This window comes from Pistacia vera, unplaced genomic scaffold (assembly GCF_008641045.1).
Source record: "Pistacia vera cultivar Batoury unplaced genomic scaffold, PisVer_v2 Contig439, whole genome shotgun sequence".
Lineage (NCBI taxonomy): Eukaryota > Viridiplantae > Streptophyta > Magnoliopsida > Sapindales > Anacardiaceae > Pistacia > Pistacia vera.
This window is the reverse complement of record NW_022196267.1, coordinates 498,541-518,602: the sequence shown is the minus strand read 5'-3', so window position 1 is coordinate 518,602 and position 20,062 is coordinate 498,541. Positions and strand designations below refer to the sequence as shown.

The window sequence follows — 20,062 nt, the reverse complement described above, 5'->3', positions numbered from 1 at the left end:
AACGTTGAAGATCAGAATCTCTGAACTTTCGGTCCTCTGGGCCCTGGTGTGTTTTGTTAGTGTAGGAAGATTATTTGAGCTCGTTCTGGGAATCATAAACATGGTAGGGTACTGAAATTAACTGCGTTTCAGTAACTCCAACCACCAACCTCTCGTTGGGGCCCCTGCATTAACTTTGTGGCAATTCTTATAACTCATAAGTTCTGTGTATATAAGCTCAAATATTCACCATCTCCTCTTCACACTACACTCTTTTCAGAGTTATCCTCAATGGGGTTTCGTTCAGTTCTCACACTACTTCTCTTTGCATTGGCTCTGTCAATCAGTTTCCAGCTTTCCACATGCCATGAAGTCCTCAAGGGAAAAGTTTCTTGCTCCGACTGCCATGGAAACAACGATTTAACAGGTTAAAGTTGTAGACCTGTAACTATATATGTTGCATGCTTGTAAAATGTTTATATTTTCTTTCTGTTGGGATACTGCGGCTCGTTTTTCTCTACATTTCTTGGTCAAAAATTTCTGTTTCATGTTTTTCAGGCTTTAAGGTTATGGTGAAGTGTGACAAAGTGAAAAAGGTGGCAGTGGCAACCACAGAAGTTTCGGGTTCCTTCCAGGTTGAGCTTCCATGGGACACTAAAAAGACTCCAAAACCTTTGAATTGTCTGGCGAAGCTGCTCGGAGGTCCAGTCCAGCTCTATGTTTCGAAGAAAAACATGGTTTCGAATGTTGCGAAAGGCAAAAATGCGAAGTCATTCCGCATCTCAACTCCTTTAGCCTTCTCCGTATCATGCCCTGCAACTTTAATGAAAGATGGTAAATGTAATGCAGCAACCAAGTTTGGTTCATCGAAGACAGTTGATTTACCTCTTCCAAGAGAGTGGGGGCTTGCGCCATCAAGCTATTATGTTCCTTTCTTCCCTATTATTGGTGTTCCGTAATTAGATGTTGCTGTTGTAGTAGTTTCTGAATGTTATATGCTAGCAAGATGGAAGAAGATCAGCTCGACTTCGTAGAATATATATAATGTTTGCTGCTATATATATATATGCTTTATGTTGGTGTGAAAATTGTATTAAGGTTTTGAATATTAAGTTCTAGTTATGCGTGATCATATATTCTTATGTTGAAGTTGATATTCACTTTTGCTTTTTCAATATTTTTGGTGTATAATTATACTCTTTTAAAAAAAAAAAATTTAAAAATGATAAAATCAATAATATCAGCTGGGCGACATGTTAAAACAGGGTAATCAAGAACTTTTATCAATCTTAATCTAAGTTCATTTAGAATTTTGAAGTATTTATAATGAACAATGTTATATAGTACATATAATTATTATCTTGGGGAGACAAACTTTCTTAAGACGGGAATAAAAAAAAAAATTAATCCCAAAGGATTGATCTGACGATCAAGAGGGTTTGCTCTCCTCATTAACTTCTTGGGGTCATTTATTACATTTGTGACTTATCCTAAAACATTAAGCTCATAGAGTATTCAATAGATCTTAAAAATTAATTGAGAGTCTTAGAAATTAATTGAGTTACGCACAAGTTAGCTCGAACACACGAGTTATAAATTTTTTTTTTAAATTATAACTTATAACTCGTGGAGTTTATTATTATTTATAACTATTCTAAGTTGAGACTAAAATTTTTTATGATTATATTTCTAGAGTATTATGATGAGAGGTGGTATTGTTTTCCTGTATTAGGTCCAAATGAGTATTGTAATTTAATGCTGAAACCGAGTACGTGTCAAAAGTAATCAGTTGAGTTTGTTGGTGGGTGAATATGCTTTATTAACTGGTATCACATAACTATATTTGTCGTCTTCAAGGACGTCCATGCATGGCCATCAGTAACTTTATTAAGGGATCAAGATCAACAATTAACCACCCGAAATCATTTAATGATCTTTTAATTAATATTAGTTATATTTAAATTTGTTTTTTATCCTACTCCGTAAATCATACCTTTAATTAATTTACGCCTATTTATTCAACAAAACTACAGTCTTGGATTAACGCTCAAATCTTTTCCCTTTTGATTTTTGTTGCACTTGTAATGGAAAACCCTAGGCCCCTTATGACCTACCATTTCTGCAATCTCTTCAATGTCCTCAACCATTTGCATGTATCAATAATATCACCGACATTTTATGCATTTAATTAACATTTTCCATTGACTCTTTGAATGGTAGATCTTGTCAATTTTCATAAATTTTTTCATATTCCAAAGTAATGTATTCCTTTCCCTATACATTTATAAATCTATATGGTACTGATGAAGGGGTTTATTTATTTATTTACTTTTCTTTGTTTTGCAATTTCGGTTTGTTGGTATAAAACTTTCCTCTAGATAAGATTCACTGCTTCATTCAACGATAATATTAATAATAGTAATATATATATAAAAGAAGCATTTGAAGTGTTTTTGATATAATACTATAATCAACATTTTTTTTTTTTTTTTAATAATTGGGGTATCCGGACCAACTTGCTCACACCTAAACTAATCTCTAAGGTTCATTAAACACCTTACAAAGTAATGTTTCAAGTAAGCCACAAATATAATAGGTGGTCCCAAAATGGTTTGAACTCATAAATTAAGAAAAGAAAAATGTACCCATTTGAACAAAAAAAAAATATATATTATTGAAAACAATCTTACGAATTCTTGTGTATATATTCATCTAACGAAAATTAAGCATACATATAATAACAAAGAAATGAATAAAAGAAATTTTTCATTCGCTTATTTCACAAGAGAGTTGTGAAGCTAAGTCAAGGGTTTAATTCAGGATGGAATAGTAGCTCAAGCAGAATAGAAGGACATGGTGACCTTCTGGTGGGAAAGCTTGCACAAAAGTCAAAACCTTGCAAAAATGTAACGTGGAAATTAAATTAAAATTTAAACTCACTGTAGACAAAAGTTTAATAAATTTGAGCGCATGCAATGCCCTCTTCCCTCTTCAACATTCTTGAAATCACCACCTCACAGTTTTTCAGCTAAATTTATCGCCCAACCTAAATATTGTCCTTCCGAGTACCTTTTTTTTAGTATTTCTCATTTGAGGGGTTTAACATATATAATCAATTTAATAATCACAATTTTCTAAAATATACAGGTTTTAATTTGAAAGAAAAATCTAGTCGTTAAATCTAATATCTTACCAATAATATAAACTTTTAGTAAAACAACAAATGATAAATTCTTAATAAATAAAATTAGAATATGCCAAATTATAGTATCATTTAACATTCAAATTAAAGATCATGCTAGATAGTATTAGACTCTATAGTTAGCATATTTTGATTATTTTTGTCTTTATTATATTTCATTAATGGTAAATAAATAATTAACCTGATTTTATAGTTAAATATGCCTTTGATACAGGAGAAAATCTATTTTAGTAATTAGAATTTTAGAATGTTTAAGGTACCGCAAGTAATCTTTTTATTAACCCAGTATATAGCTCGTTTTAGATAGAATCCCTTTGAAATTCAGGATTCCAAGTTCAATTCTTAATTTTATGGCGGCAGGGTGATTAATCAGGTCAACGTTGAAGATCAGAATCTCTGAACTTTCGGTCCTCTGGGCCCTGGTGTGTTTTGTTAGTGTAGGAAGATTATTTGAGCTCGTTCTGGGAATCATAAACATGGTAGGGTACTGAAATTAACTGCGTTTCAGTAACTCCAACCACCAACCTCTCGTTGGGGCCCCTGCATTAACTTTGTGGCAATTCTTATAACTCATAAGTTCTGTGTATATAAGCTCAAATATTCACCATCTCCTCTTCACACTACACTCTTTTCAGAGTTATCCTCAATGGGGTTTCGTTCAGTTCTCACACTACTTCTCTTTGCATTGGCTCTGTCAATCAGTTTCCAGCTTTCCACATGCCATGAAGTCCTCAAGGGAAAAGTTTCTTGCTCCGACTGCCATGGAAACAACGATTTAACAGGTTAAAGTTGTAGACCTGTAACTATATATGTTGCATGCTTGTAAAATGTTTATATTTTCTTTCTGTTGGGATACTGCGGCTCGTTTTTCTCTACATTTCTTGGTCAAAAATTTCTGTTTCATGTTTTTCAGGCTTTAAGGTTATGGTGAAGTGTGACAAAGTGAAAAAGGTGGCAGTGGCAACCACAGAAGTTTCGGGTTCCTTCCAGGTTGAGCTTCCATGGGACACTAAAAAGACTCCAAAACCTTTGAATTGTCTGGCGAAGCTGCTCGGAGGTCCAGTCCAGCTCTATGTTTCGAAGAAAAACATGGTTTCGAATGTTGCGAAAGGCAAAAATGCGAAGTCATTCCGCATCTCAACTCCTTTAGCCTTCTCCGTATCATGCCCTGCAACTTTAATGAAAGATGGTAAATGTAATGCAGCAACCAAGTTTGGTTCATCGAAGACAGTTGATTTACCTCTTCCAAGAGAGTGGGGGCTTGCGCCATCAAGCTATTATGTTCCTTTCTTCCCTATTATTGGTGTTCCGTAATTAGATGTTGCTGTTGTAGTAGTTTCTGAATGTTATATGCTAGCAAGATGGAAGAAGATCAGCTCGACTTCGTAGAATATATATAATGTTTGCTGCTATATATATATATGCTTTATGTTGGTGTGAAAATTGTATTAAGGTTTTGAATATTAAGTTCTAGTTATGCGTGATCATATATTCTTGTGTTGAAGTTGATATTCACTTTTGCTTTTTCAATATTTTTGGTGTATAATTACCCTCTTTTAAAAAAAAAAAATTAAAAAATGATAAAATCAATAATATCAGCTAGGCAACATGTTAGAACAGGGTAATCAAGAACTTTTATCAATCTTAATCTAAGTTCATATAGAATTTTGAAGTATTTATAATGAACAATGTTATACAGTATATATAGAGACAACTTTGTAAAGACGAGAATAAAAAAAAATTTAAATCTCAAAGTTGACCTGACAATTAAGAAGGTTTGCTCATTTTATTGATTGCTTTGAATCACTTTTGGGTCACCTATCACATTTGTGACTTATCCTAAAATATTAGGTTTGTAGGATGTTTAATAGATCTTGAGAATTAATTGAGAGTCTTGAAAATTAGTTACGTTGTGCACAAGTTAACTCGAATATACTAGTCATAAAAAAAAAAAAATTAAATTGTAACTTATAACTTATTACAATGTGGAATTTATTCTTATTTATAAATATTCTAAGTCGAGATTAGAATTTTTTATAATTATATAAAGATTATTTCTATATAGAATATTAGGATGAGAGATGTATTGTTTTACAGTTTTACTGTATTAGGCCCAAATGAGTATTGTAATTTAATGCTGAAACCAGCTCCGTATCAAAAGTAATAAGTTGAGTTTGTTGGTGGGTGAATATGCTTTATTAACTGGTATCACGTAGCTATATTTGTCATCTTCAACTTCAAGAACGTCCATGGCCATCAGTAACTTTATACACCCAAAATCATTTATTGATCTTTTAATTAATATTAGTTATATTTAAATTTGTTTTTTATTTTCTTTTTTATCCTACTCTGTAAATCATACCTTTAATTAATTTATATGTGCGTAAATGACCTTTTTCCACCAAAATAATAATTTAATAATATTTTCTCACCTATAAATTTTTATAATATCGCTTTACTAAAATTTATATTCTATTTCTTATTCCGATATCGTTGCGATCCTATACCACTAATATTATTCTCTTTTCCGATCAACGTTTATCAAAACTCCTCAAACCTAACTTCCGTCGACCTCATCAATCGTTAATAATCGAGCGCTGTCCCTCTCAAATCAAATTTTGATCAATCTTAATCACCAAAATTCAATTTTTTATCATCAAAAGACTTATCAATTTTTCTTCTTTAAAAGTTCTAACAACTTAGACCGAATTTATTCTTTGTTAATTGTTAAAATATAAATATATATATAATAAAGTAATATTTTAAATATATATGCCCGGAAAAGTGTCAAGAAAACCATTATTCGAAGAAATTATTCGAAGTGATATTTAAATATATTTTTGGGTAGGAAATAGTCGTTAACTTTTTATATGCTGTTTCAAGAAAACAATTATTCGAAGTACTGGTAATTGTCTAAATCTTAGTTGTCGGCGGTTGTCCTTTTGCATTAATCATTCTAGTAGATCTAATTAATGTACACATCTTTTGGGTACACATCTTTTGGGTAATTGTCCAAATCTTAGTTGATGACAGTTGTCCTTTTGCATTAATCATTCCAATAAATTAAGTTAATATACAAATTTTTTTTTTTTTTTAAGTTACCTTAGGTATTCATTCCTATATTCAAGCTTGTCTCTCAATGCCAGAAAACTCTTACAAATCTAATAAACTAAGGTAATTGTACAAATATGGAAGATACCTATTATGCAACTAACCAAGAAACAAATCACAACCAACCAAACAGAATCAAGAAAGCACACACATAAACAATAATCAGATTTTACCGTGTTTACTTGCCCTATCTTAAACAAGCTACATCCACGTTGAACTCCAGAAAAGGAGAGTTCACTGCACTATGATTAATAGAATCAATTACATACAGTCCTAGACTCGAATACGCCCAGAAACCCAACTCACACGCCTCTGATTCAACCTATAATCTGACCCTAGGAATACTCTAACCTTGGAATCCCTAGAACAAGAACACAGATGCTCTTTCCTCAAATGATTACAACAAAACCACTCAAGATTACACAGATTACACAAAGAAACAGAACCAGAATAAGAACCCTAATTTTGTAAAAAGAATACAGAACAGTTCGATGTGTGAAAAACCCTTAGTCTACGAACGAAGACTTTCTCTTTTATATTGTTGACTTGTGAGGAATTGTCATCCGTTGGATTATCATTGAATCAATGGTCAGGATTCATCTTGAAGCTGTCCAAAACGACATTGTTCCACTAATATCCAGTACGACGTCGTTTCAAGCATTCACTTCAACAATCTTCACCTTGAATGCTTGAACTCACTCTAATGCAGCAAACCCAAACCAGTTCCCTCATTGTTCTGGTCTTCACAGATTGCCTCACATGCAGTAAGTTCAAGCAATGCTTGAACTTTGTAGGAGAGACAATCTTGGTTCCCATGTCAGCTGGATTATCTTCAGTAGATACTTTCCTTAGATCTATTATCCCTTGAGTAACTAAGTCTCTGACAAAATGGAAGCGGACATCCACATGCTTTGTCCGCTCATGATAAACTAGGTTCTTGCTCAAATGAATTGCGCTTTGGCTGTCTGAATATATGGTTACCTTTCCCTCTGTCAGCTTTGCTTCGGCTAACAATCCTTGCAGCCATAAGGCTTCCTTAAACACATCGGCAATGGCAATATATTCTACTTCAGTCGATGAGAGGGCTACAATAGGCTGAAGCTGTGACTTCCAGCTTATACAATTTCCTCCAAGAGTGAAGTAATATGACGTGGTGGATTTTCTTGTATCTTTGTCACCTGCAAAGTCAGAGTCTACAAAACCAACAAAGTCAAGTGTATTATGCCTATTACAGAAATCTAATCCAACATTCAAGGAACCATTAATATACCTCAATACCCACTTTAAAGCAGCCCAGTGCTTACTGCCTGGATTAGCCATAAATCGGCTCAGTAATGAAATGGAAAATTACAGGTTTGGTCTGGTGCTAATCATTGCATACATCTCAGATCCAACAACATTCGCATAGGGAACAGATTCCATTTTTACTAGTTCAGCTTCGGTTTTAGGGCATTGACCTTTGTTTAACACAAAATGGTCTACATGAGGCATAAGCACCATTTTTTAGTCTGCCATACCAAACTTAGACACCAGTTTTTCCAGGTATGGTTTTTGCCTAATTTTTAGGTCATGTTTGCTCCTGTTTCTAGTAATGTCCATTCCTAGGATTCTTTTTGCATTTCCTAGATCCTTCATGTCAAATTCTGACTTAAGCTTTCCCTTTAACTCAAGTATTTTTGACTTGGACTTACTCACCAGCAACATATCATCCACATACAGTAAGAGATAAACAAGCAGATCCTTATTCAAATTAAAATAAAAACAACTGTCATATTTACTCCTAGTGAACCCTATGCTTAGAATGAAAGTGTCAAACCTCTTGTACCGCTGCCTAGGGGACTGTTTCAGTCCATATAGTGATTTGTGCAGGATGCAAACATGATCAGGGGCTTTATAGTCAACAAGCCTAAGGGTTGGCACATGTAAATTTCTTCTTCTAAGTTGCCATGCAAGAAGGCAGTGGTTACGTCCATTTGTTCTAACTCAAGGTTGTAGTGGGCAACTATGGAGAGCATTAGCCTAATGGTCTTGTACTTGACTACCGGGGAAAGACTTCATTGAAGTTTATTCCCTCCCATTGGGTATATCCCTTCGCAACTAACCTAGCTTTGTACCTAGGTGGGTTAGTAGCTAAAATGCCCTCTTTTATTTTATACAACCATCTACATTGGATCAGTTTCTAGTCCTTAGGTTTGGGGACTAAGGACCAGGTTTTGTTTACCTTAAGTGATCTCATTCCCTCTTCCATTGCTGCTCTCCACTTTTCCTTTTCTTTGGAATTCATTGCTTCTTCATATGAGTCTGGTTCTATTCTTTGAATCTCTGTTCCTACAAGTAAGGCAGTGTATATTAGTTCAGCATAAGAGAATCTGGCAGGGGGTCTTACCTCTCTTCTTATTCTGTCCCTTGCAAGTTGGTAGTGTTCCAGTTGGGCATGTTGTGGCTCTAATGCATTTGTTACAACTTCTTTCTCTTTAGATTCTGGACCATCTGGTTCTGGTTGGATTTCTGGTACCTGTTTATTATCAGATTGAGATGGTCTAGCCTGCTGACCCACAAGCTCCACCTCAATTGTTGTAGTCCCAAATGAGTTGTCTGTGTGTTCAGGTGAAGTGTGATTGACTGTGTCCTAGTCAGTGGCTTTACATGGGAACACCCCTTCATTAAACACTACATCCTTTGAAATGATGATTTTTACCCCTGGTGATTCTCTATCCCAGAATATGTATCCCTTGGTCCCATCTTGATATCCTAGGAACACACACCTAGTGGACTTGGGTTCTAACTTTCCCCTTACTGTGTGTGCATAGGCTACACACCCAAATATTCTCAGGTGATTTAAACCAGGCTTTCTCTCAGACCACACCGCTTTAGGGCATTTAAAGTTTATGGTAGTAGAGGGACTCTTGTTTATTAGGTAGGCTGCAGTGGACAAAGCCTCTCCCCAAAAAGTGTTAGGTAAACTTGAGGTGAAAAGCAAACATCTAACCTTTTCTATGAGAGTCCTATTCATTCTCTTAGCTACTCCATTCTGCTGAGGAGTTTTTCTTACTGTTCTATGTCTTAGAATTCCTTGCTTGCTGCAGAACTTATCAAAATCAGTGTTGTAGTACTCTAATCCATTGTTAGTCCTTAGAGCTTTTACTTTCCTGTCTAGCTGATTTTCTACTAGGGCTTTCCACTCTTTAAATTTGGACAGGGCTTGATCCTTGGTTCTTAAGGGATATATCCATACTTTTTTGCTGAATTCATCTACAATCCATGCGACCTCAATCTCCAGGCCCTAGAGATTAGAATGCATATACTCTAGGCATCCTGCGGCTAGGTAAGTACCCTTTTGGAAACTAACTCAGTGTTGTTTGCCCAAGACATAGTTTTCATAGAACTCCAGGGTTGATACTGTCTCTTTTCCTAACATACCCTGGTTGCTTAGAATATCTAACCCTCTTTGGCTCATATGACCCATCCTAAGGTGCCATTTTTCAATAACTGATAGGTTTGAGGTGACTAAGGCTATATTTAAGCAATCAGAACAGTACTCCCCACACAGTATATATAACCCATTCCTTTTTTCTCCTTTCAGAATTAGGTTCTAGTTCCTATATACATTCAGCCACCCATTTTTGGCTCTGTAACAGCACCCTGCCTCATCTAGGGTTCCTAAGGATATAAGGTTCCTTTTTAGTTCAAGAATGAACCTAACATGAGTGAGTTTTATCAATTTCCCACCACTAAGTCTAATGGTTATATTTCCTATTCCTTTCACCCTACAAGCATTATTATTCCCCATGAATACAGTTTCCCTATCATAATCTTCAAAATCTTGAAACCAATCCCTATTGGGGCTCATGTGGAATGAGCACCCAAAATCTAACACCCACTCTTTTGTATTGTCAGAAACAGAGACAATAAGCACTTATGTTTCTTCAGCTAAGTGTTTGGTAGAGGCTAAATTACTCTCTGTGTTTCCCTGTTTTTGTTTCTTAAGCCACTCAAAACAATTTTTCTTCAGATGGCCAGTTTTGTTACAGAAAAAACATTTTCTAGACTCTGTCTTATGCTTATTATTCCATTTACCCTTTTTCTTGTTTCTGGACCCCTGACTAGGTTGGTTTCCTTTAACAGGTTGAAAGGTATCTGGTTTTCCCCTCACAAACAAATTGCTCCCATTTCGTTTTTGAACCTTTAATTCAAGTTCTCTAGCCTTAAGACCAGCCACTATCAAGTCAACACTAGGGACAGTATCGGAGTACTGGAGAGCATTCTTAACTACATGGTATTCTTCATTTATGGAATTCAACAGTATCATAGCCATACTAGTTTCCCCTAATTCTTGATCGGTGCCTTTTAAAATTAGAGTTATTTTAAGGAATTCATCCAAGTTTTCCTCTATGGTCTTATTACTATCCATCTTATACAAAAATAAAGCACCTTTAAGGAATGCTAAATTTGGTGTAGATTGCAGAGCATACAAGGATTCGAGCTTACCCTATAACCCCAGAGGGGTTTTGATTCCATCAACCTTTCTTAATACGCTGTGTGATAGATTCATCACGATCAGGTTGTAGGCTTCTTCGTCAATCTCCTCATTTTTCTTCAGTTTTTCTTCGGTCCACTTCTTAGGATCCTTCTCCAGTGCAAGGCCAATTTTGTTGTGCGAAAGCAGGGCTTTCATTTTCTTCTTCCAACTCCCGAAGTCAATCTTCCCATCATATTGGGAGATCTCCATTCGAGTAGCGGTGTTAAGCATGGTTCTGTGATTGATTTTATGTTTAGGAACTAAGAAATCAAGAACTCGATACATATATGACACTTTACAACACGACCCACAGAAACCGTAATTTATTTTTACCCTTGGTGTAATTGAGACTGATAACCTTGGATTTGGCTCCAAGAACCCTCAATTGGATCAAGAAACCCTAGATTTGAGAAAACCCCCAAAATCGAGAAACCCTAATTTTTCCGATTTGAGAAAACCCTAATCCAAACACCCAAAGGTTATTCCCTAACGAATAAAGGCTCTGATACCACTGTTATGCAACTAACCAAGAAACAAATTACAACCAACTAAACAGAATCAAGAAAGCACACACACAAACAACAATCAGATTTTACCGTGGTTCACTTGCCCTATCTTGAGCAAGCTACATCCATGTTGAACTCCGGAAAAGGGGAGTTCGCTACACTATGATTAATAGAATCAATCACTTACAGTCCTAGACTCGAATATGCCCAGAAACCCAACTCACACGCCTCTGATTCAACATGTAATCTGACCCTAGGAATACTCTAACCTTGGAATCCCTAGAACAAGAACACAAACGCTCTTTCCTCAAATGATTACAACAAAACCACTCAAGATTACATAGATTACACAAAGAATCAGAACCAGAATAAGAACCCTTATTTTGTACAAAGAATACAGAACAGTTCAATGTGTGAAAAACTCTTAGTCAACGAACGAAGACTTTCTCTTTTATATTGTTGACTTATGGCGAATTTGAATCCGTTGGATTGTCATTGAATCAATGGTCAGGATTCATCTTGAAGCTGTCCAAAACAACACCGTTCCACTAATATCCAGTACAACGTCGTTTCAAGCATTCACTTCAATAGTACCTCTTTTGCAACTCGAACATAAAACCCTCTGAGTATAGTTAACTTTAATGACTAAAGAATTTGTCATTCAACCATAAGGGAAGAGGTAATTAATATACACTTTTAATTCTCTCGCTTACAGTAGAATTTAATTTAATTCACTTCAACACCCTTATTATAAATGCCAAGTATTTTCATCATATTAGAAGTTTAGACCTCTTAATTGTTTGTGTTTAATAACCCTAAAATGATGAATTTGAAGTAATGCAAGGTCAAGACTCAAAACTATTGATCTTTCGTAGTTCCTAAACCTTTACACCTTTCAAAACTAATGACAGCAACAAAGTTTAAATTGTCACTCAATGAAAGATATCAGGACGCACAAAACTCATAAATGGTAGTAAAATTTGCATTGATTGGTATCCAATTCCAAATTATAACTATTTTTTATGTTAGGAGAATATATAAATATGTCTCAACATAAACCAGTGGGCTTAAGCGTGTCTAGTCAGTGTGGGACTCCAACACTCCCCCTCACGGTCAAGCCCATATGTTGGGTCATGTTTGTTGATGGAGGTAGTTGCTGGCCCTAACTCCTCATCCACTATTCAAACACTTAGCTCAACTGGACCTAACTCTGATACCATGATAGAATTTAAGGTGTGCCTGACTCCTCACCCAATAAGGCCTTGTTGAATGGGAGGATTACAATCTCTTATAAACCAATAGGCTTGAGTGTGCCTAGTCGATGTGGGACTCCAACATTATCCATTCCAAAGAAGTAGAGTAACATAGAAATGGGTAACTTTTTTTTAATAAAAAAATTAAATCAAATTCAATATATGTAGTGTATAAATATTTTCTCAGTAGAATAAATTAAACAATGTGATAAATAACAATAATATTATATATCTACTTTGTTATGATACATTGCATAAAGAATTTTTATAAGAGGGGACATATTAAGAAATTTAATATTTGAATACGGTAAAAGAATCATAGTCTAAAATTTATATTAAAACACGGTTACTAAGAAATATTGTTCTATGTAGAGTAAAGTTTAAAAAAAAAAAAAAAAAGAATAGAGAAAATTGAATTACACAATTACAAATATGGATGATTATGTTAAAATTCAATATTAATATATTTTATGTCAAATTAGAAGTATTAGACTTAAAAAAATTTTAAAAGTGATAGTAATTTTATGTCAAAGATTGTAATATTTAAATACATATGTTGATACAAAATTTTGCACCAACTAAAGCGATTCGATTGACTTTGGCAAGATCAGAACTGGTGTGTGCATGATTACGGATAACCAACAATGAAAGAATAATAAATACAGTAAAGTAAACGGCAAAAAGGATTTTAAAATGGTTCGGTGAGATGAACTCTTGAGCCTATGCCCACTATTCTTTGTATTTGTTGTGAGAGCTTACAATAGTAATTCTAAGAATATATTTCAACCCCTTCCTCATTGTTTGAGGGGGTTTATATACAAAGTTTGTGCAAAGGAAAGAACAAAATTAAAGGGATTACAGTTAAATTGAAATGTAACTTTGATATTCTCACGATTGGGCGTTGTGATTGCGCAAAGATTATTGTCAATCTGATCATTCCTAAGATATCTGGGATCTAAAGTTATCTGGGAATTGGTTGAATGATCATTGCGACTAGCTTGTGCTGGGTCAAGCTATATCTAAATGAGCTTATGTTGGGTCGGACAATCGGTGGAGTCGAGCTGGTTATGGATCGAACTATATCCTCGTGATGCTTCGAGCTTGGTGGAAAAATCATACACAACATCTGCCCCTAGTGTTCGATGCTCGTTTCAAGCTTTGAAGACTAATGCTCGATTTAATATCAAGCTCGATATCGTCAGTAGGCCATCAGACACAGGTTTGGTCGAGCTTCTAAGGTCGAACCTATGCCTGATTGACGTACTTCACACTTGGATCTTCTCTCCTCTATGACACCTATCAAACTTGGAATATGAATGGTTGGGACAATTATGTATATTCCACGCAATCATGTCGCATTAAATGTTGTAGCCTTTGGCAGTCACGTTTCGTCCCGCATGGGTGGCTACTACTGTCCACGCACGAAGTTGATGCGACATGCAGTGATGGTTATGATCGTAGTAGTCTGATGGTTCATTGCCTCTTACAGATGGCTGACACATGGCCACGTCCAAGAGCTAGGATTGCTTAATCAATATAGGGTCCAGATTCACTATAGATTGATGGCTACGATCGAACCCGCCTTTTTGTCTCCCATTCAAGCCATTATAAAAGCGAGCGAAGTCGTCAGAAACTTACTCAACTTGCGAAAATTCTTTGACGTCTTTTGCTTATTCTGTTGCTGCTTCATCATTGTCATGGTGCTCTTTCCGGCAAGTTCTTCCCATTCTCTTACTTCGATAAGGCTTTTTTCCCTCTCTTTGGTTGCTTTCTTGATTTTCACGGCCAAGGGTGGTGGCCATTATCATGGCCACATTGAGTCTTCTAGGGCTTTACTAGGGTTTTTAAGCATGTTTCCGGTGGCCTTGGGTTTAAGGAGGATTTATCACAGTGGTCGTCGGAACCCTGGATAGGTCGCATGAATTTGTTGTCTAGTGCAAGCTATCTTAGGTGCCTGAACTGAAAGCAAAGTGTGGATAGGTCGCCGAGTTTTTCGAGCTCTAACACATGTTGTAACGCCCCGCTTGAGGTACGTACTTAAGATTTGCTGTATTAGTTAAAAGTTTACTGTTTTAGTATCAATTGAGTTTGTATGTTGAGTTGGTTGAATGGTTGTCTTGAAATAGGTTGAGTTTTGGTGAAGTTTGGAAATCCAATCTTCGCTGGGGCGAAGAAGAAGCTTCGCCACGGTGAGGAGGAGTTACACCCACGGGTAGTTTCTGCATCTTCGCCCCGGCGAAGAGGAGTTACACCCACGAGTAGGTTCTGCCCTGTTTCGCCAAGGCGACAGAAAGTTCTTCACCGCGGCGACGAGCCTAATAAAAAGTTTCTTGAGTTTTCTAGAGAATTCTTCCTTTGGGGCATAATGACCATTCTACCCCTAATTAGTAGGAATAGTGGGGAGTAAAATGTAAGGAAATTAAGTAGAGAATGTGTTGATAATAAGGGTGTACTTGCAAAGAATCAAAGGATATGGATGGAATTTCCAAGGAGGAGCAAGGGCAAAATGGGAAATGATGCTTATAATATGAGCTAAAAAGAGTTAAAGTGTAGAGAAACCCTTTATTCATTCATTTCCACCGCCATATTCATTCTCTAATTTCTCTCAATCTTCCATTCAATTTTCCTAAGATTTCTAAGGGATTTAAGAGAGCTTTTGAGTAATTTTGAGTAGAGATTTCATCTAAAGCATCCTAAGGTAAGGATTCTTGCTTTAGATGTGAGTTTTGCTTATGGTTAGATTGAAGTCTTATATTGTTATTATTGTTCTTGTTGTTGTTTTAAGTTGAAGAGAGAAGACAAGACAACAAAGGAAAGGAAAAGTGCTAGAGAAGTCACTTTTTCACAAGGTAAGTAAATCCTAACTAAATTGAGATTTGAGAATTAGTTGAGTAGAGTTTGAGTATGTATATGTATGTTCTATATTTGTTGAGTTGAGATGAAAATTTATTCTAGTGTTGTTGGATATACTTTAATTATGAGAAGTGTTTGATGTGTGAAGAGAGATTGAAATTGAGTTGAAGTTGGAGGAGATTTGTATGAATATCTTTGGGAGTGTTTTCCTTGGCAGGAATTATGACTATATGAGAGAGTTTTCCTCCCATTTTTGATGATTAAAGAAAAGAGTAGAGTTATAGATAAGTAGAGCTTCATTATGCACATGAGTTGTTTGAGGAAATGCCTAGGTGAAATCTGCCCTGTCACAGCCGTGACTTTCTAAGTGAATTTTGGGCCTCTTACGGGTTGAACTGGGCTGAGACCAAAACATAGAAGTTATATCCCTGTTTCTAAGCTTTAAAACGAGACCAAAACCGTAGCAATCCGAGGTGTATAACGTAAGTTATGGCCTTTTTAGTGTGACCTGTGCAGAATGACTGTTTTGAGGAAATCTTGTATTTGGCATTTCATAAGTGCATTAGTGAGCATGAGCTATCTATACACATTTGTTTATACACTCAAGAAGTAGTTTGAGATATAGTAGAGAAGAGAATAGAGTAGGTTGTGCGATGGGGAACCCGTGAGTAATGGGTAGAGTATTCCCACGTGTACGCCGCATTGAGAGAGCGGCATGAGTATGAGAGAGAGAAGTGGTGTAGCCCATGACAGTGCATGCGGATGAGGGCTATACCCAAGTACCCGAGAGAGAGAGATTATACACTCACATGGCCAAGGGTTCCGAATCCATGCATAACCGAGTCCGATCGGCTAGTATGAGTAGAAGTCACGTAGAGTGGGAGCGAGTCCCAGCCATGTCTCCGATAAGATGAGGCCGTGACTACTAAAGAGAGTTAGTAAAAAGAGTTATGAGAAAGAGAGAGAGTAATGAGAAGTATAAAAAGAGGATTGTAAGGAAAGAATTAGAGAGAGTAAGAGTTACGGGGATAGATGCGTAGAGGATTCACTTACTGAGCATTAGTTGTGCTCACCCCGTTGTTTTTCATGTTTTGCAAGATCTAGGTGAGGAGACGGTCGGATGGGCATCGGCAAGCGAAGGGAAATGGCTACACTGTTCACCTTGTTTTGTTGTTTTGTACATGACACAACTTTTTGTATTTAAAGAATGTATATATCTAATAAAAGAAAAAAATTTGGGCCCAACCTTTTATATTACTTTATATGTATTTTATTATGAACATGTTTTATGAGTATTTGAGTAGAATGGAGTTATTACACATGTTCACTTCTGTTTCAGGTACCTAGAAGCGAGCTTTAATTATGTCTTCGTCCAGTAGCCACACGATTGATCGCATGTTCGATTCACCCACGGGTTTGGCAGTCCTCGAGGGTATAATCCCTAAGGCTTCCGAGGAAATCATCGAGCGGAGCTCGGACCTCGACACGGCGGGCTCATCCGATTGTGCCTTAATGCAGTTAGCTCAGTGCAAGCGATCTCCAGCTCATAGGCTACGAAAGGAACCAAAATCCTCTATTAATGTTGAGGACCTAAGGTGTATAAGAGAGACTTATGCACCGCAACTCAATTTGATAGTTCCCAGGGATTCTTCTCAGAAGAATCCTCTACCCGTAACCTTTGAGACCCTTTTGAGATGTGGGGTATCTATTCCTTCTCATTTTTTATTGACAGCATTCTAAGATGGTTCGACATCATTCCTCTCTAGCTGTCCGCGAACTCATACATCATAATCATAGATCTTTGTATAGCACACATGATCACCGATTTGGGCGAGCCATCCGTTAAGGAGCTCGTCCATCTATATAGACTAAAGAAAGGGCAAGACCAAACATGTTATCTTTCCAAGGCGAGGAAGATACGTTTCAATGGGCTAGTCGATGTCCCAAAGAAAGTCCCACATTGGGACTCCCAATTTTTTTTTACGAGGCCTGAGAGACCAATGTTTTCACTTTAGAAGTGAGTAAGACTTCGAACTTCGAACTTCCAATGCCTACGAAGATCGCTTTCAAGCTTTATGTTTAAGCTAACCAAGTTGCTTTGCTTTGCAGTTAACGTTGAGCAAAACTATCTCCCCGCTGCGAGCTTGGAGAGGCTCTAGCACTTCAGCGACCTTCCCGACGGATGGCATAACGTCAATGAGATCATCACACTTCCTCATTTGAGGGCGTACATTTTTTGTCAGGACAACGCCAAGTTTCATACCATTCTCAAGAAAGGTTAAATCATTGCTTGCTCGCGCTTAATTCTCCCACGTAGATAGGTTGCTCACTATCTACTTCTCTTTTTTACAAAAATGTGGGCCAAGAAATCAAAGGACCTTAAGAAGAAGGCAACAGCTTTTGCGGTTGCCAAGAAGACGTCGGCTGCTTTGGCGACGAAGCAGCCCGCTGATATTACTGGCGTGAAGCATAGCGAGGGCGAACTTAGGGAAGGCCCAAGTGCAAAGAAGCTCGCGACTGCCTCGAAGGCAGTTGGTGGAAAAAGTACCCTTAAGCCCCAAAAAGGGTCGCAAAGAAAACACCCGAGCTAACTGGAGGCTTGGGGAAATAAAAGCCACCCAAGCAATACGACAGCTTGGGTGAGAAGAAATCGATCGAGCCTCTAGGGGGCTCAGGGAAGTAGAAGGTTGCCGAGTAGCAGGTTGGCTCAGGTAAGGAAATCGTCGTGCAGGTTGGCGGCCCAAAGAAGTCATTAGCCAAGAAGAATTTCGCTCCAATGGGCGAGGCTACTACTATTGGGGGAAGTAAGTCTGGCTCGTCTCACCTAGGAGGCAAAAAGATGGACGAGGCGGCTTAGGCTACCATCAACACTTTTGATTGACCAACTCCCTGACCACATCAGCGTTGGGGCCGCAATGGCCAGGGATGACATCACCCCACAAATATTCGTGGGTGTTAGGGACTCGTCTCCCACCCAGATTTTGGTCTTGGTTTGTAGTTATACGGCGAAGGTACCAATAGTTCGCCCTTTTTTTTCTTTTATTTGCATGCTATCATTACTTCTTGCTGACTTTCCATCCTATCTTTTTTACGCTGCCATGGTGAGTAGGCTTCTCTACAATGAGTGTTATCCCACATTCGAGGGCACTCATAAAGGTGGCAATTGGCAGAGAAAATGAAGTAGGACGTTTTGGTAGGGCCAAGGCTGTAAAGAAGGAGAACGAAGCCAAGCAAGCTAAGCTCGAGCGACTCAGGTAGGAGATGACGTCCTTCGGGGTCAAGGAAATGGAGTTCCTTGACAAGATAAAGGTGAGCAAGACTGCGCGAGCTAAGGCTAAAGCCAAAGCAACCGAGGATGGAAAGAGCTTAGCACAGCAACGGGGTGCCAACAACAAGCTAAATTCTGAGCTTTCCTCGGTCCAAAAAGTTGCCTCAGATTTGGAGGCCAAGTTCAAACAGACCTCGCTCAACCTTGCCCAAGAAACGAAAGGTCTACGAAAAATTGAAGCTGAGGCTAAGCAACTTAGGCTTCAAATCAAGGAGCTGAATGAGGCTGTCACCACTCAAGCTTGGCCGACGTCGGTCTTCCTCATGTAGAAGTTGTGGGAAGCTCACCCTTCGATCAACTTTTCTTTTCTTAAGCGAGCTTATCAGAGAGAGGTTGATATGATTAAAACCAAGGCTCAAGGATTGGCCTACGTATAATCAGATGATTCTGAGGATGCGGATGATTCCTATAAAGGCATTTCAATTGTCCTAGTCGGACTTGTCATAAAAAATCCGAATTTGCTCCAAGTTATGCGTAGCTCGCTTCTTGAGAAGCTTTTTTGAATATATGCGAGGAAATCTTATGCGACAACTTCGATTTCTAATCCATTGTCCGTTTCGAGTTTTGGTCGCCGGCTTAGGGTCGATTTCCTTTGACATGTTTTTCTTATATTTTTCCAGATTTAACTTCGTCGATTTGGGATATTTCACCCTTATATAGTCGAATTTTGGTGTGGCTTATTGAGATAATCTGCCTTTTTCCGAATTTCTGACTACGAGTTCTTTTTTAAATGTTATCGCGTAGGTCACAATTTTTGAAGCAAAGAATAATAAGTGTTGAACGAGTAAAAATAACAATGATGAACAAAGAAAGATTTTGAATAATACCTATTTTATTAATAAAACATTTTGGCCGTGAACGGCCTTACAATGAATGATAAAAGAAAGACATAGGTAGGACCCGAACTGCTTACTGGTAATACATTCGCAAATGCTCGACGTTCTAAGCTCGCAGTATTGCTTCGCCGTTGAGGCGTTCCAGGTGGAAAATTCCTAGCACGAGCTTTTTGAAAATCCTGAAATGACCTTTCCATTTGGGCCCAAGTGCCCCAAAGTTCAAGTTTTGGGTACCTTGGACTACCTTTCTGAGAACTGGATCACCTACTTCAAAGTCTCTGTTTTTGACTTTGGCGTTAAAATATTGTCTAGCTTGCTGCTAATATGAGGTAAGCCTTAACTGAGACTTGGCCTGATGCTCTTCAATAAGGTCTAGCCTCAAGCAGAGAAGGTCTTTATTTATTTCTTCGTCAAAAACTTCTCTTCGAAACAAACTGATCCCTACTTTGATCGGGGCCATTGCGTTGCACTCGTA

General features: G+C 37.3%; 2 protein-coding genes across 2 annotated transcripts; both read left to right on the top strand.

The window, feature by feature from the left end:
- The first annotated feature begins 255 nt into the window (after positions 1–255).
- Positions 256–968, top strand: LOC116144131. Its single transcript, XM_031429588.1, has 2 exons — positions 256–406; positions 538–968. Exons 1-2 carry the CDS (start codon positions 271–273, stop codon positions 936–938), a joined length of 537 nt encoding a protein of 178 aa, XP_031285448.1. The 5' UTR covers positions 256–270; the 3' UTR covers positions 939–968.
- Positions 969–3,812: 2,844 nt separating this feature from the next.
- On the top strand, positions 3,813–4,525 carry LOC116144130. Its single transcript, XM_031429587.1, has 2 exons — positions 3,813–3,963; positions 4,095–4,525. Exons 1-2 carry the CDS (start codon positions 3,828–3,830, stop codon positions 4,493–4,495), a joined length of 537 nt encoding a protein of 178 aa, XP_031285447.1. The 5' UTR covers positions 3,813–3,827; the 3' UTR covers positions 4,496–4,525.
- The last annotated feature ends 15,537 nt before the right edge of the window (positions 4,526–20,062 follow it).